The sequence below is a fragment of the Arachis hypogaea genome, chromosome 14 (assembly GCF_003086295.3).
Source record: "Arachis hypogaea cultivar Tifrunner chromosome 14, arahy.Tifrunner.gnm2.J5K5, whole genome shotgun sequence".
NCBI classification, from domain to species: Eukaryota; Viridiplantae; Streptophyta; class Magnoliopsida; order Fabales; family Fabaceae; genus Arachis; species Arachis hypogaea.
The window spans coordinates 3,993,360-4,011,196 of NC_092049.1; the positions used below are offsets into that span (position 1 = coordinate 3,993,360).

A 17,837-nucleotide genomic window follows, 5' to 3' on the forward strand; every position below is an offset into this window, starting at 1 on the left:
AACGAGGGTTCCTAATTAAATTTAATTTTTTATGGTCTTTCAGTACGATTACCTATTGTTACAATTATTCTCTCTCTCTATATATATATATATATTTTGGTGATTGAACATAACACAAAGAAAAAAGACTTAAGAAAAAGAGTAGTACTCCTCTCTAATAATAATGTCTAAATTATTAGGAGGCATTAACCACTCTAAATACACCTACTTGTTTAAAACAGCAGTCTTAGCCATTAAATCAGCCGCTCTATTTGCTGTTCGCTGGATGAGCACTAAAGTAGCTGTCCAATTGCGCTGGAGCATCTCTTTGATTTTGTCAAGCAGATCAGAGTCATTCCTAATCATGCTGGTTGTGCCTCGCAAAACAAGAAGAAACGCATCAAGATTATCAGTTTCACATATGACCTCTTTGCACTCGCAATCCCAAGCCATAACAAGCCATCTCCAAATAGCATGAATCTCACAACAGAGAACACTAGAAAGAGGTATACTGGCAGAACAACCTTTTATCCAAATTCCCATGCTGTCTCTAATAATACATCCAAAGCCAGCTAATTGCTCATTTTCAAAAACGCTTGCATCGCAGTTCACTTTACAGACATTCATTGGAGGTGGTTCCCAGTTATATTTCAAAGAAGAAGGAATAATATGTTTTTGGTTGATAACAACATTAGAGAAATCTCGAGCAGCATGTTTAACTAAGTGAACAATTTTCTCCTTACTCCATGGATCATCTTGGTGGAAGATGTCATTGTTCCTATCCCTCCAAATCCACCAAAAGCCGCTGCAAAGAGAAACTCATTTTTGTTGAGGTTAGAACGAATCCAAGACACAAAATCCAAACTAGAGTCCTCAGCGGTCATTCCCAAATTTAAGCTAATCCAAATCTGACGAGCTTTTTGGCAAGTCCTAAAGCAGTGGTTAATATCCTCTAGAGCAAGATAACATCTCTGACAAAAATCAGAAGTAGAAATACCTCTTTGAAACCGGTAACTAGCTGTGGAAACTCCGTTGTTGAGGCAAAGCCAGAGCAGACACTTTATCTTCTCCGGTATTCTCAAGCGCCAAAGCCAAAACCAATTTTCATTATCATTCCAGCCAAATTTCTTCTTCAATAGCCATTCATACCCGCTTTTAGTCGAGTAGGTGAGAGTATTTGAGTTTGTCCAAAACCAACCTGTTTTATCTCCTGCCTGCTTGATAGGATCAAAGAGCATCAAATCAAGTTTAACTTCTTCCGGAATCATTGTGCAAAGAATATCCCACCGCCAATGCCCAAGGTGCCAGACATCTTCTAACTTCAAGTGAGAATCAGAAATGTGCACAAAAGGAACCAAAGGAGCTAGCGTTCCACATGGTCGCCAAGCATGATACCAAAAGGATTGAGACATCCTGCCTGTACACCAATCAAAACCATCACGAAGCTTTTCTATTGTCTTATAAATCGCTCGCCAAGTGCTTGAAACATTATTAGAAAATTTGGGTGAAAAGCAAGAACTCCCAGATAAATATTTTGCCAACATAATTCTTACCCAAAGCTTATCTTTATTATACAATAATTGCCAAACAAGCTTTCCGAGTAAAGCAAAATTTACGCATTGAGTATCTCTAATTCCCAAGCCTCCATATTTTCTTGGAGTGACAACTTTGCTCCACTTGACCAAATTTAAACAACGCTCCCCCACCTTTCCCTTCCACAAGAATTGTCTAAGCACAGAATCAATCTTTTGACAAACTGAAGTAGGAAAAAGAGTCACTTGCATCTGATAAATAGGAAGAGAAGAAGCAACATATTTAATTAAGCAAAGCCTGCCTGCTCTGTTAAGGAGCCGACCTTTCCAACTAGCCAGCCTATTCTTGATCTTCTCTAAAGAGTCCGAAAAAATAGATCTAGCAGCTCGAGGATGATTAAGGTTCACCCCCAAGTATTTGCCTAGGTCACTAGTAAAAGGAATATGAGAAACACCAGACAACATTTCCTTCCTTCTATTAGAGATATTTCTAGAACAAATAGCTTTAGATTTTTCAATGTTAACCTTCATACCTGAAGCTTTACAGAACAACTCCAAGGTGTGCACAACATTCTGAACTTGACTTTTCTTCGCTTTACAAAAAAGGAGGAGGTCATCTGCAAACATCAAGTGAGAAACTCTAGGTCCCCCTCTAGAAACAGCCACACCATCCCAAATACCCTCGTCAACTTGTTTGGAAATGAAGCACGCCAATCTCTCCATGCACAAAACAAATAAATACGGAGAAATTGGATCTCCTTGCCTGAGTCCTCTGCGAGGTTGGAAGCTGTCCAATCTATTCCCATTCCAAAGGATGGAAAGATTTGAGGCCTGAACATAATTCATTACAAGCCGAATAATTAGAGAAGGAAAGCCAAAAGATTCAAGAGTGTGCTCAAGAAAATTCCAATCAACTCTATCATAAGCCTTTTCTAAATCAATCTTAAAAGCCATAGCTCCTTTTCTAGACTTTGTCCACTTAAGAAAGTGAAGAACTTCTTGGGCGACAATAATATTATCAAGTGCTCCTCTACCATGAATAAACCCTCCCTGAGTTGGGCTAACAATCTCATCCAAAAATGGTCGTAATCTATTAACCAGCACTTTAGTCACTAGCTTATAAATTACATTACAAAGGCTTATTGGCCGAAAATCTTTCAATCTAGTTGGAGGGTCGCACTTAGGGATAAGAACAATCAAAGTTTCCAACAAAGAATAGCTTAACGTCTCCCCTAAGAATGCTTTCTGAACAGTACGCCATACCTCATGACCCACCACATCCCAATATTCCTTGAAGAAAAAAATTTGAAAACCATCCGGCCCAGGAGCTTTGAACGAGCTCATATTATCCAGAGCTTCTTTAACCTCCAACATTGTTACTGGTTTAGACAAATTATCACAAGCATCCTGGCTAAGAGATGGCATAGGAATTTCTCCCATGCAATTAACCTCAACAGGCTTAGTAGAACAAAAAATATTTTTGAAGAAATGAACAACCTCCCTTTGCAAAACTTCCGGATCATCAGACCAAGACCCATCACTAACTAGCAACCCATGAACCTTGTTAGATTTTCTTCTAAGGATGGTTTGCATATGGAAAAAGCTAGTATTTCTATCACCATACCGAACCCATTGATCTCTTGACTTCTGGTACCAAAGCAATTCTTCCTGGGCCAAAACTATATTATACTCAGCTCTCAATTCTTCCTCTTTGTGCTTCAGAATTGGATCATTGTCAGCTTCCATTTTCCGTTGAATACGATTCAAATAACCCTCCAATTCCCTCTTTTTAATAAAAATATTGCCGAAAACCGTAGAGTTGAATTCCAACGAAGCTTCTTGGACCCCCAGCAACTTCCTATGGATGCCAAAGTCTGTACTATCCCAAGATTTCTGAACAATGGCCTTGTAATCAGGATGCGTTGCCCATGCCGCTTGGAATCTAAAAGGCCGGTTTCCTTTCTTGATAGGAACTCCTTGACATCGGATAAGTAGGGGACAATGATCAGAGTGGGAACGACTGAGAACTTCAACAAAAGCTTCTGGAAAAAGAAGGCGCCATTCTGTAGTACAGCAAGCCCTATCCAATCTCTTTGCAATTTCTTTGTTTCCTTGAATTTTACGGAACCAAGTAAACCGTCTTCCAGAGGTTGTTAGATCAAAAAGACCACAAGAATCTAGAGTACTTGCAAAGATACTACTGTGATTTGAATAGAAATTGTAGAACCTATGCACAATTACTCAAGAGGGGGGGTGAATTGAGTATTGCAACAACAATGAATCTTTTTGCGAAAGTTAAAGACAATATACAAAAGTGTTATTGTACTAGTATTTTTCCAAGAGCTTAACTCAATTGCTAAGCATTTATAAGGAGCTTTTACTTTCCAATAGACACCAACACAAATAAATTGATCAAGCTTTTCACCAATCGGACTTAAGCTATTCCTTAAGTACTTACGAAGCTACTTTTCGATCACAATTTATTTGCTCAAAGGTAAAAGACAATAATATTGAAGAGATGAGTTTGGAGAGATGCAAACGCTATTTAGAGTGGTTCGGCACAATTCTTGTCCTACGTCCACTTTCTTTCTCAATCGCTATTGAGAAGTTCCACTATTGCCAAGCTTCAAGGTGCTCGCGCAAAACCTTTTACAATCCGAGTCCTTAGTTTCTAACACCTCACGGTATATGATCACCACTCGTATACTAACCTACTCCACTTAGAGATACCTTCTCTAAGATTTGCCTTGAGTACTTAGTATACTTCTTTGGTATCCTCACCGACTATAGTGTTTATAACTCTTGACTCAACCTTGGAGATCACACTCCAATTTACAAAGTGTACAAGAAAACAATTCTCAAAGAATTGTTGAGACGAAATGAGTACTCTCTAGAAGAGTGTATGATTACAATTTTAGCACTATTGAACCAATTGATATTGCTCTCTCAAATTGTGTATTATAACACCTTAAAAATGTGTAGAATGAAAGAATATGAACAAGATAGTTTGCAAATACTCACGTGTGTGAAATAAGGCTTCAATCCATCTATTTATAGACTCCCCAAACCTTAGAAATGTTGGGGAGTTAATGGGATGGAGCCGTTTTGTCAAAACTAGCCGTTTTTTATGTTTTTGAATCATTTGCATCGATGCATAACACTTTGCATCGATGCAAATGTGTCTTTGAAGCTGAAATTTGAATTTTCAGCTAGGTTGCATCGATGCAAACATCTTTGCATCGATGCAACAAGTCGTCGCATGCTTTGCATCGATGCAAGATGAGTGTGCATCGATGCAAACCTTAAAGAATGGCTTAAAATCACTTCAAAATGCTTAGGATTGATCTCAAACTTGTTGGAGTCAATTCCTATGCTTTTGTACCTTTGAAAACAAGTTTTTAAACCATTTGGCTAGCATCGAATTGCAAGATGTGCATCAAAACATTTTGTGAGTGTGTGTTGAGAGATTTAGCAATTGGTTCTTAACAAGAAGTTACCTAAGTCCTAAGACACTATACTTGTCTTCAAATGTTGTGGACTTGAGTTTCTTGTTGTTGTTGTGTTGCTTTCAACTCTTCATTCCTCAACGTTGAATGTTGGTTGATCTTTCAACATGCTTTTTCATTCAAGTTGTTTGTTGGTTTGTTTTTCATGTCGTTTGTTGGTTTGTCATTCATCAAAACCTACGAATACAAACTTCGCATACAAGCAACATGATTTACAATTTCTCCCTTTTTGATAGTGACAAACCAATTTTGAGGATATGCATTTATAAATGATTTTGAAAGCAACAATAATGCACTTTGTTTTATAGAAAGCTTTGGAGAAGACTTCACAAAAAAAATTTTTGCAGGAGTTCCCCCTAAATATGTGCATTTGTTCCCTTAAAGGGCGTTTATCAAAGAAAACGATTTAGATATCAAGAAGTTTTTGCTTAGCGGAAGTCTTTTTGAAATCATTTTTTCGCAAACTTATTTCTTCTTTTCAAATCCTCAAACTTCTTCTTTTTCAAAAGTTCAAGATTTCAAATATCCTCAAACTTCTCTTCCCCCTTTTGACATTATCAAAAAGAAAGGAGTTTGAAATGTGTCATAGAAGCATGCATAAAACAAGGAATTTTTTAAGTTCAATTTCTCTATTAATTTCAAGGATGAGATATCCCCCCTTTCAAAAAGAATTTGATTTCCTCTTTTTATATATAAAACAAGCATGCATAATTCCCCTAAAGAAGTGAAATATATTAAAGCATGCACATTAACTTAAAATAGGGGTACCAATCCTATTTTGAGTTATTCACCAAATAAGCATACAAGCATTAATCATTAAACAAAATTATGAAGGAAATATCAAAGTATTTAAACCATAATAGAAATCCTTAGCTTACTAGGAGTTAGTTTAACAGTTCATATAATCAAATAAACATAAAGCAATAAAAAGTGACTTGATGAAGAGGAGACAATCAATCTTGGTCTTCATCATCATCAGTATCCTCTTCATACGGTAGGTGGATGCCGAAATGCTCATATAAGTCATCAATACGACGATCCAAGCGACCCGTGCGATGATCTACACGAGACACACGACGATTAAGTGCTTCAAGTTGCCTACCATGCTCTACTTCAATCCTTTGGATGTTTTGGTTGATAGATTGTAATTCTCTCATTACATCAACCAAGGAAGGTGGTTCTTGAGCTTGAGGTGCTTGTGGAGGAGCTTGCTCTTGAGGACCTTGTTCATCAACATTTCTTCTTCCCATTTTGTTGAGAATATGAGTGTTGATACAAGATTGAGGTGGTACTTCCTTGGCAATCTCATTTGATATATTAATACCAACATAATCAAAGACTTTAGACCATAGGCAAAGGAATCCTAATCCACCATTCCTATCCTTCATCTTGAGCCTAATCATATGTTGTACTATAAAGTATGGCCAATTAATCTTAATCCCATTCATCATAGCCCACATGACAATCAAATCTTCATCATTTACATTCGCATGCCCGGATATTCTAGGTTGCAATACATAGGTGACTAGATATAACAAAGTTCTATGTTCCGCACTCATTGAATTGCAACTAATTTTGGAATGAGCTCCTTGTACAAGATTGAACAAATGCATGGCATTGTCCTTTGAATAACCCCATTCATCAATTGGGGTTTTACCACCTTGAAACAAGTCACCTTGATTTGGCAACTCCCAAATGGTGGCTAACTCATCACCATCTAGCCTATAATCCTTTCTTCCTATCTTGAAGAATAATGTGAAATTTGATTCATCTTCCTCATCAATCTCAATCATGAGTGTACTATAGGCTATGGCAACTAAATCCGGATAAAATTTACTCTTAATTTGAACAAAATCCATGAGGCCTTGATGAACTAGAATAGCCTTAAAGTATCAAAGTTATGAATGACAAGAAGGGTCGGATCCAAATACCTCAGAGGAATTTCCTTTCTTCCGGCGAGCCTTGCCTCATAGAATTGAAGATCTTCATTAGAGGCAAAGTACCTTGCCAAAGGATGATCATTTGGAGGTGGAACCACACTTGAAGAGCCTTTTGACTTCTTGATGGTTCTCTTGATTCTAGGCATTGTGGATGATTTTGTTTTATGGGTTTTGTAGAGGAGAATGTGGGGACTTCAAATATGTAATTTGTTTGTAGTGGGTATCAAAGTTTTGTGAGTTGTATGAAGCTATATGTGAGCTTGTTTTGGAGGTTATGGAGGTTTGAATGTGGGGATATGAGTTGTGAGGTTGAAGATGATGAAAAAGTGGGGTTTTGTTGCTCAAAAATACCAAATTTACGTGTTTTTGTGCAATTTGGTCGTGTTTGCATCGATGCAATAGGCCTTGCATCGATGCAACATGCATCATTTTGCCCAAAATCACCAAATTTTCATCCTTTGGTGGTTCTTTCTTCAATCCTTTGAATTCCATAATGTATATACTCACTTAAACCATTATAAACTTCAATTTGTTGATCCTCCATTGTTTATAATCTTCAAATTCTTCAATCTACCTCAAGATTAATCACTCATTCATCAACTCATAAACCTACAAAACAATGGCTAATTGGATATCTCCAATGCTTAAGTTAGTAAGAGATACAAAAATAGCAATATAAATACAATGAATTCAAACAAATCATATTAGATTAGAATCCAAGATACCAAGTTCATTTCGGATGTTAAAAAAACTTTCTTTACATAAAGGTTTAGTGAAGATGTCCGCTAGTTGTTTACTAGTTTCGACAAATTCAATAACCACATCACCCTTTTCAACATGGTCTCTTATGAAGTGATGTCTAATCTCAATATGCTTGGTTCTTGAATGTTGAACCGGATTCTTGGTTAAATTTATTGCACTAGTATTATCACATTTGATAGGAATGTGATCAAGCATGAGTCCATAGTCCACAAGTTGTTGTTTCATCCATAAAATTTGGGCGCAACAACTACCGGCGGCTACATACTCGGCTTCGGCGGTAGATAAGGCTACACTTACTTGTTTCTTACTATGCCATGAAACAAGAGAGTTTCCTAGCAAGTGACAAGTGCCGCTAGTGCTTTTCCTATCCAATTTGCAACCAGCAAAATCGGAATCGGAATAACCAATCAAATCACAAGTGGATCCTTTCGGATACCACAATCCAACATTTAATGTTCCTATGAGATACTTCATAATCCTTTTCACCGCACTTAAGTGAGATTCCTTAGGATTAGCTTGGTATCTCGCACACATGCATACACTAAACATGATATCTGGCCTACTTGCCGTTAGATAAAGTAATGATCCTATCATGCCTCTATACTTCTTTACATCTATGTTTTTACCTTGTTCATCTTTGTCAAGGTAGCAAGTAGTGCTCATTGGTGTGTCCATTGCCTTAGCATTGTCCATTCCAAATCTTTTGAGCAATTCCTTGCAATATTTGGTTTGGCTAACGAAAGTTCCTTCTTTTCCTTGTTTGATTTGAAGACCAAGGAAGAAGTTGAGTTCGCCCATCATGGACATTTCAAATTCACTTTGCATGAGGTTTGAGAAAAACTTGCAAAGTGATTCGTTAGTTGAACCAAATATTATGTCATCGACGTAAACTTGTACCAAAAGGATATTTTTGTTTTCAATCATGATAAATAAAGTTGTATCAACCTTCCCTCTTCTAAAACCCTTTTCTATTAAAAACTTGCTCAAACGTTCATACCAAGCTCTTGGAACTTGTTTAAGACCATAAAGAGCTTTCTTGAGTTTAAAAACATGATTAGGATTTTCATAATCCTCAAAACCGGGAGGTTATTCAACATATACTTCTACTTGAATGAAACCATTAAGAAAGGCACTCTTAACATCCATTTGATAAAGTTTGAAGTTATAAGAGGATGCAAAAGCAAGTAACATCCTAATAGCTTCTAATCTAGCTACGGGAGCATAAGTTTCGCCATAATCAATGCCTTCCTCTTGATTATAACCTTTAGCTACCAATCTAGCTTTGTTTCTAACAATTGTACCATTTTCATCGAGTTTATTTCTAAAAACCCATTTTGTTCCTACAATTGTTTGATTACTTGGTTTAGGCACCAATTCCCAAACGTCATTTCGTTTGAATTGGTTAAGCTCCTCTTGCATTGCCATAGCCCAATGTTCATCATCAATTGCGGACTCAATGGTAGATGGTTCAATTTGAGAAACAAAAGCACTATATGCAAATAAATTTCTAAAAGTGGATCGAGTTGTTACCCCTTTCGAAACATCACCAATGACGTTGTCTAGAGGATGATCCTTTGAAGTACGCCAGTCCTTTGGAAGTGCATTTATTTGTGCTTGTGATGGTTCAATTTTTTCAACTTGAACACTATCCTTTGTTGAGCTTGTAGAGGCTTCATTTAAATCTTTTTCTTTGTCTTCACCATTCAAATTTAGTGAATCAAAGTTTTCTACATTTTCATCAAAATCTTTTCTAGCACAACAACGGTTAGTTTCATCAAAAGCGACATGAATACTTTCTTCCATAGTCATGATGCGTTTATTATATACTCTAAAAGCTTTGCTAGTTAAAGAGTAGCCTAAGAAGATTCCTTCATCAGCCTTAGCATCAAATTTGCCTAAGTTATCTTTTCCATTATTTAGAATAAAGCATTTACAGCCAAAGACGTGAAGGTGGGAAATATTTGGCTTTCTTCCTTTGTACAATTCGTACGGTGTTTTCTTAAGAATAGGTCGAATGATAATCCTATTCATAACATAACACGCGGTACTAACCGCATCCGCCCAAAAGTACTTAGGAATATTAGCCTCATTGAGCATAGTTCTCGCCATTTCTTCTAAATGACGATTTTTCCTTTCAACCACACCATTTTGTTGTGGTGTTCTAGGAGAGGAAAAGTTATGCTCAATGCCATTTTCTTCACAAAAAGTTTCAAAAAGATTGTTTTCAAATTCTCCACCATGATCACTTCTAATAGATGATATATGCAAATTCTTTTCATTTTGAATAACTTTGGCTAATCTTTTGAATGCTCGAAATGCATCACTCTTGTTTGCTAGGAACAAGGTCCATGTAAATCGAGAGTAATCATCAACAATAACTAAGGCATAGTAATTGCCACCAAAGCTCATAGTCCTGGAAGGACCAAATAAATCCATGTGCAAAAGTTGTAATGGCCTTGTTGTTGAAACAATGTTTTTGGATTTAAAAGAGGCCTTTACTTGTTTTCCCTTTTGACATGCGTCGCAAAGGACGTCTTTTTCAAAACGTAGCTTTGGTAAGCCAATTACTAACTCTTTAGAGACCAACTTGCTAAGATGGTCCATGTTAGCATGAGCTACTCTACGATGCCATAACCAAGTTTCATCATTTTTACTAACAAGGCATTTCACATCATTTGAGGAAACTTCATCTAGATTAATCATGTATACATTGTCAACACGGTGCCCAATTAGCACAATTTCATTAGTGTCTTGCCTTTTTATCAAACAACATTTTGAATCAAAGGTGACTAAGTTTCCTTTGTCACAAAGTTGGCTAACACTAATGAGATTATGTTTGAGACCTTTGACAAGTATAACATTATCTATGGAGGTAGAAGAATTTTTACCAACTTTTCCAACGCCGATTACTTTGCCGGTGTTGTTGTCTCCATAGATCACGTTTCCTCCGTTTGTAGGCTCTATTGCGGTGAACTTTGATTCATCGCCGGTCATGTGTTTGGAGCATCCACTATCAACATACCAATTTGTATCCTTAGCTCCAACACGTACCTACAAAACAATTAAAATTGGGATTTAGATACCCAAGTGAATTTGGGTCCTTGATGGTTAGTATGAGCATAATGCCCATAAGGTGCCCATCTCGTATCTTGACTACGAAAGTTTATATGTTTAATTCTAGTAAAGCATACGGGTGCTATATGACCTACTTTATTACAATAATGACATACGACATTTGGATTATGCATCCTATGCATGTTTCTAAATGGTTGCCTAGGTTGTTTCCTAAATGCAACATCTTTTGATCTATATGCATTGTGATTATAATTTCTAAATGAAGCATGTTGAGGAGGATGTTTAAAGGCTTCATTCCTTTTAGGCATGCTTGCCTTTTGGGCTTGCGGTTGCCTAATAGGAGTTTTAGTATTTTTAAATTTTCCTTTTTCAAAACCTAAACCTTCCTTATTATGAACATGCTTTTGGTTTTTCAACATTTTATCTAAGTTCTTTGAAGATTCATTGAACTTAGCTAAAGTGTTCTTAAGATTTGTAATTTCATTTTCATGCATTTTACAAGATTTGTATGGATCACTACTTGTGCTACACTTATCTTTTCCAAGATTGATATTCTCGTTTTTCAACATCTCATTTTGTTTTAAAAGATCCATATTCTTTTTCTTTAGGAGAGAATAATCTTGGGTAAGTTTTGTGTACACCTCAAGTAAGGCATCATATTCATCTTGTAAATTAAAAGAAGTGGAGTTGTCATCACTAACCTTTTCTTCGCTTGCCATTAAGCAAAGATTTGCAACCTCGTCGTCATCGGAGTCGGATTCATCCTCGTTCTCCCATGATATGTATGCTTTCTCCTTCTTCTTAAATTTCTTGTTTTTGTCCTCCTTTTGAAGTTTTGGACAATTGGGTTTAATGTGTCCAACTTCTCCACACTCATAGCATTTTGGTACCTTTGTTTTGCTCTTGAAGTTTTTCTTCATTGCAAACTTATTGAATCTTTTTAATAAGAGTGCAAATTCTTCATCTCCTTCTTCTTCATTATCATCACTCTCTTCTTGTAGTGATATTGTTTTAAGGGCGAGACTTTTCTTCTTGCTTTCTTCACCTTTTTGTCTATTTAGCATAGTCATTTCATAGGTGAGAAGATTACCTCGTAGTTGATCAAATGTAAGTTGATCATAGAGCCTTCCTTCCACAATGGCGTTCACTTTGGAGTTCCATTTTGGTGTAAGGCTTGTAAGCACCTTGGTCAAAATTTGTTTATCATTGTATTTTGTGCCAAGCATGCTTAGGTTGTTGAAGATCTTGGAGAGTCTTTCAAGAGCTTCTTCAATGCTCTCTTCATCTTTCATTTTAAAATTTTCCCATTCATGAACCAACATGAATACCTTTGATTCTTTAACGTGGTCGGTTCCTTCGTAAGTGATTTGGAGTTTATCCCAAATCTCTTTAGCGGTTTCACATGTAGAGATCTTCATATAATCATGCTCGTTAAGTGCACAATGAATGAAGTTGATGGCTTTATCATTCATTGCCACTTTCTTCCAATCATCGTCACTATATTCATCTTCTCCTTTTGGTACTTGCTTTAAGACGGAGACTTCTCCTTCTTTAGCGCTTGTTGTCTTTGTTGGAATGTGATTTCCATTCTCAATCACTTTCCAAATTCTCACATCTTGAGAACGGATCCAAATTCTCATCTTATTTTTCCAATAAGAGTAATTTGTTCCGCTAAAAAAAGGAGGTCTAGCGGTTGAGTTACCTTCATTAGTGTTGTTGTTGTTAAAGCTTGTGCTTGCCATGATCTTTTCCCTTAAACGGTTAAGTCTTTCAAAGGGTTAAGCTCTGATGCCACTTGTAGAACCTATGCACAATTACTCAAGAGGGGGGGTGAATTGAGTATTGCAACAACAATGAATCTTTTTGCGAAAGTTAAAGACAATATACAAAAGTGTTATTGTACTAGTATTTTTCCAAGAGCTTAACTCAATTGCTAAGCATTTATAAGGAGCTTTTACTTTCCAATAGACACCAACACAAATAAATTGATCAAGCTTTTCACCAATCGGACTTAAGCTATTCCTTAAGTACTTACGAAGCTACTTTTCGATCACAATTTATTTGCTCAAAGGTAAAAGACAATAATATTGAAGAGATGAGTTTGGAGAGATGCAAACGCTATTTAGAGTGGTTCGGCACAATTCTTGTCCTACGTCCACTTTCTTTCTCAATCGCTATTGAGAAGTTCCACTATTGCCAAGCTTCAAGGTGCTCGCGCAAAACCTTTTACAATCCGAGTCCTTAGTTTCTAACACCTCACGGTATATGATCACCACTCGTATACTAACCTACTCCACTTAGAGATACCTTCTCTAAGATTTGCCTTGAGTACTTAGTATACTTCTTTGGTATCCTCACCGACTATAGTGTTTATAACTCTTGACTCAACCTTGGAGATCACACTCCAATTTACAAAGTGTACAAGAAAACAATTCTCAAAGAATTGTTGAGACGAAATGAGTACTCTCTAGAAGAGTGTATGATTACAATTTTAGCACTATTGAACCAATTGATATTGCTCTCTCAAATTGTGTATTATAACACCTTAAAAATGTGTAGAATGAAAGAATATGAACAAGATAGTTTGCAAATACTCACGTGTGTGAAATAAGGCTTCAATCCATCTATTTATAGACTCCCCAAACCTTAGAAATGTTGGGGAGTTAATGGGATGGAGCCGTTTTGTCAAAACTAGCCGTTTTTTATGTTTTTGAATCATTTGCATCGATGCATAACACTTTGCATCGATGCAAATGTGTCTTTGAAGCTGAAATTTGAATTTTCAGCTAGGTTGCATCGATGCAAACATCTTTGCATCGATGCAACAAGTCGTCGCATGCTTTGCATCGATGCAAGATGAGTGTGCATCGATGCAAACCTTAAAGAATGGCTTAAAATCACTTCAAAATGCTTAGGATTGATCTCAAACTTGTTGGAGTCAATTCCTATGCTTTTGTACCTTTGAAAACAAGTTTTTAAACCATTTGGCTAGCATCGAATTGCAAGATGTGCATCAAAACATTTTGTGAGTGTGTGTTGAGAGATTTAGCAATTGGTTCTTAACAAGAAGTTACCTAAGTCCTAAGACACTATACTTGTCTTCAAATGTTGTGGACTTGAGTTTCTTGTTGTTGTTGTGTTGCTTTCAACTCTTCATTCCTCAACGTTGAATGTTGGTTGATCTTTCAACATGCTTTTTCATTCAAGTTGTTTGTTGGTTTGTTTTTCATGTCGTTTGTTGGTTTGTCATTCATCAAAACCTACGAATACAAACTTCGCATACAAGCAACATGATTTACAGAAATTACCCCCCTTCACCTCATGAACACTCAAAATATCATTAAAATCCCCAAACACCACCCACGGGTCCTGAATGCACAAACCAATATCAAGCAGATGACTCCATAATTCTACTCTATTAGTGGCTTGAGGGCTGCCATAAATCGCACTGCAGATCCATCTTCGCCCACCACCATCAATTTCCAAAGTTACACATTGATTCATAGCCCAAAGAATTTTACAAGAAAATTTTAAATTAGCAGAGAGGAACCAAATTCCTCTCTTGTGTCCAACAGCATCTACAATCCCAACAGGATAATAGCCTAATCTCCCCCAAAATTCTTTCATAGTTTCAAACCCAATATGAGTTTCTACCAAAATAAAAAAAGTTGGTTGAAATTTTCGTACCAACTCCTTACAGTGCACCCGAGACATCTTATTTGACGCCCCCTAATATTCCAACTAATAATATTTAAATGGTCACAATCCATAAAAAATAAATTAAATAATTGGAATGTTTAATCATTCTACCTCACGTTGATGGACCCCTGTCTCCAAGTGTCTCCTTGTGGACTTGCACCGCAGAACCATCATTCTTCTGTTGAGGTTGGGTCTCCAAGTTTGTTGTTGCACTAACTTTATCAAGCTCTTTTTGTACTCGAGAATCCATTGACAATGCTTCAGTAGGTGAGTTTTGAAGCGAAATAGGACGCTGCCTTTTGTGCCCTGCTTTAAAAAAGGGAGTACTCTGATCCTTGAAAGCCACCTGAGTTGTTCCCAAAGAGCCAAGCGTGGATGGAGGATCTTTCTTTTTCTTAGGCCCCACCTTTGCATTTGATAAGGACTTCACCTTTGCATTTGATGAGGATCCAGCATGCATGTTATTAGACCCAAAAGAAAATTTCTTATTCACCAAATTGGAGCATATTGCTACATTGGATTTTTTTGGCACCACATTGTGGCCTTTACCCACTTTTTCCTTGCCTTTTCTACTAACTGTGACCCATTCACCCTCTTTTGCACGAGTATCCCTTTCCATATGTGAGTCTTGCAAATTATCATGCACAAGATCTGATGCACCATGCTTCTCCATAATTGGAATTGATTTGGCATTAATTCCAAATTCAAAAGATAAATTTTGATTTTTTACTGGGATTTGACTACCTTCCACCGTTTTCTCGTTGTTATCTCCAGAAAAAGTGACGGCAAATTTTTCTCCTTCACTGTGCTTTCCTTCCCAATGCCATTGTTGTTCTCTTTCATACATTCTCTTGTGACATGCCCAAAGCAGCTACATTTTTCACAAATTAAATTCAAGTGCTCATATTCTATGTCATACATATGACCGTCAACTTGAATTTTTTTTATAACTGGAAGTCCCAAGTTAATTTGCACACATGCTCTTGCATACTTTCCCCTCTCTACAGACTTGGTGGCTAAGTCGATGCGGATCGGTTTGCCAACAGATGACGCAATCATTTTCATGGTTCTCTCTTGATAATAGTTAATGTTTAAACCTGTGATTCTTATCCAAACCATGGTAGACCCAAAAGTGTTTTCACAAGGTCTGAATGAAGAACTCCAAGGTTTAACCGCAACATAGCTTCCAGTAATCATCCACGGTCCTCCAAGGAGAACTTTCTCTCTATCCTCCAATAGATCAAATTTGACTAAGAAATAGCCAAAACCGACATCTAGTACCTCATATCCTCCTTTGGTTCTCCAGACGCCTTTAAGTTTGTGCGTGATCGCTGTATAGCTAAAATTTTTTCCAAGAACTTTAATCACGATGGCATCTTTGTAGGGCTCTGCCAATATCTCTTTTGCTTCCTCAGTGACAGTTGGTATCTCCGAATCACCTTGCTTACCAACTACGGTAGCCATCTTATCCCCATCAAGAGAATCAGCAACCTCCAAAGCTCTCCTTGCTGAGGCACCAACAACTTTATCTCTGAACGATATCCGCACTTTGAGTCTTGTTACCATCTCCTTTAATCCTCTCCTTTTCACCTGATGCATGCCCCCCTCCGCTCTCCCCCTTATTGCTTCCGCCGACATGACCGGCTGCCTCGCTATGTGCCACTCTCAAAAACTCTCCCCCGCTCTCCCCACTCTCCATTTCACGTACTCTTATGTACTCGCTCGTACTAGGGTTTGGAATTTTCAAAAATAAATCTTTCATGTTAAGATTGAAGATAAGACTTTGTTTTTTGCATTTAAAAAAAAAAAAAAAACATAATTTTTACTTGGTGAGTAGAACTCAAAATTAGAGAAATAGTAAAATACATAATTTGTTTAGAATTATTGGATTATTTTTGTCCTAAGTCACATATACACAAGTGTTCTCAAATTTATATAAGCTCAGAAGAAAAATCAAATGACTCAATAACTAACACTTAAATATCTGCTTTATCACTTAGCAGCTAGGTTACACTTTCTTGACTTTTCTTGAGCTCATCTTGAGCTTGTTTTACAATACTATCTTTAACATACATAACGAGTACATAAGGTTAATTACAAAAATTTTTTTAGTTTTCTATTTTTCATTCGTTTAAAAAATTTTAAAAGGAGAAGAACTAATTTTTGTAGTCACCCAAACATAGCAGCAATATGATTTATATGGTTAACTAAAATTAAAGCTGAATTAATATAATTTAAAGATCTGAACCATTAATCACGCTCTGATCACACAGATTCATCAACCAGACTTCGGTTCTGTCTCCTTAAAACTCAAGGAACAGTTGTACGAGCCTATAGAACAAATCCTGTACAAGTATGGTTGTGCCCTTAGCTATCATTCTTTGGCTATATAGTCCTTCTTGTCTGGCTAAGAACAAGTGTTGTAAGACTAACTTCGCTTCCCTTCTTAAGACCAGTTACTCTCTCTCTTTCTAGAATTGTATTTATGGATTTAAGATCCCTCAATATATATGCCAATAATGAATAAGTTGCTCATATTTACTGCACAAAGAGATAGTAATGTTTTATAAAGAATGGTGGGAGTATTTTTGGTGCATCATCTAGTAAATAGCATGAGAAAGGTTGTCAATGCTACCTTGTTTACCCCACATGATTTCTAGCCTCCTTTTCGAAATTGAAAGTGAAATTCTTCTTCCCAATAATTTGACAATAAGGCAATCCCACCAGTCTTTTCACAGATCTCTTATCCTTCCCTCTCCAATGACCATATTGTATAAGCTATTAGGCATTTTCTTAATAGTAATCTCATCTCATCATCATCTATTTCATCGCCTTCTTCATCCTCCTCATTGTGGGCCTTGTTAGCCTCCTTACTGTTTCTATGTTTTCCTCCTTTCTATGTTTTCCTCCTTTCCCTTTTCTTGATGGTCCATGAGGACGAGAGACTCCCCCTCTCACAAAACCACCTCTCATGGCTGCCAGATGCAACCTTTCATCACTCTCTTTAAATATAGAGTGATATTGATTACCGTTAACCTTTTGATCAAATTAAAAACCAACCTTCACACTTTTTAGTTCGACCACCTACTCCACCTTCACATCATTAGCGTCGTTGGTCACAACAAAAATGCTTCACAAGGTTTTCATTTTTCCGTTCATTTTCCTATATTATCAAAATGTTATAAGCTTGGTTATTAGACCGTGTAAATTCGTTCATTTTCCTATATTATCAAAATGTTATAAGCTTGGTTATTAGACCGTGTAAATTCGTAACCCACCGCCCCCAAATCCAAAAGTTCATTAAGTTGTAGATATTCTTGAAAACCTCTACTTTCTAACGGATT

The 17,837-nt window shown here is 36.8% G+C and overlaps 2 protein-coding genes across 2 annotated transcripts; both read right to left on the reverse strand.

The window, feature by feature from the left end:
• Window positions 1-698: 698 nt before the first annotated feature.
• LOC140178429 (uncharacterized) lies at window positions 699-14,421 on the reverse strand. The gene is made up of 5 exons (XM_072215511.1): window positions 14,103-14,421; window positions 2,775-3,688; window positions 2,045-2,342; window positions 1,178-1,396; window positions 699-784 (listed from the first exon to the last, which is right to left on the reverse strand). The coding sequence occupies exons 1-5, from the start codon at window positions 14,419-14,421 to the stop codon at window positions 699-701; spliced, it is 1,836 nt and encodes a 611-aa protein (XP_072071612.1).
• A 798-nt stretch (window positions 14,422-15,219) lies between these two features.
• LOC112742115 (uncharacterized) lies at window positions 15,220-16,131 on the reverse strand. The gene has a single exon (XM_025791364.1). It carries the CDS (start codon window positions 16,129-16,131, stop codon window positions 15,220-15,222), a length of 912 nt encoding a protein of 303 aa, XP_025647149.1.
• Window positions 16,132-17,837: the final 1,706 nt, after the last annotated feature.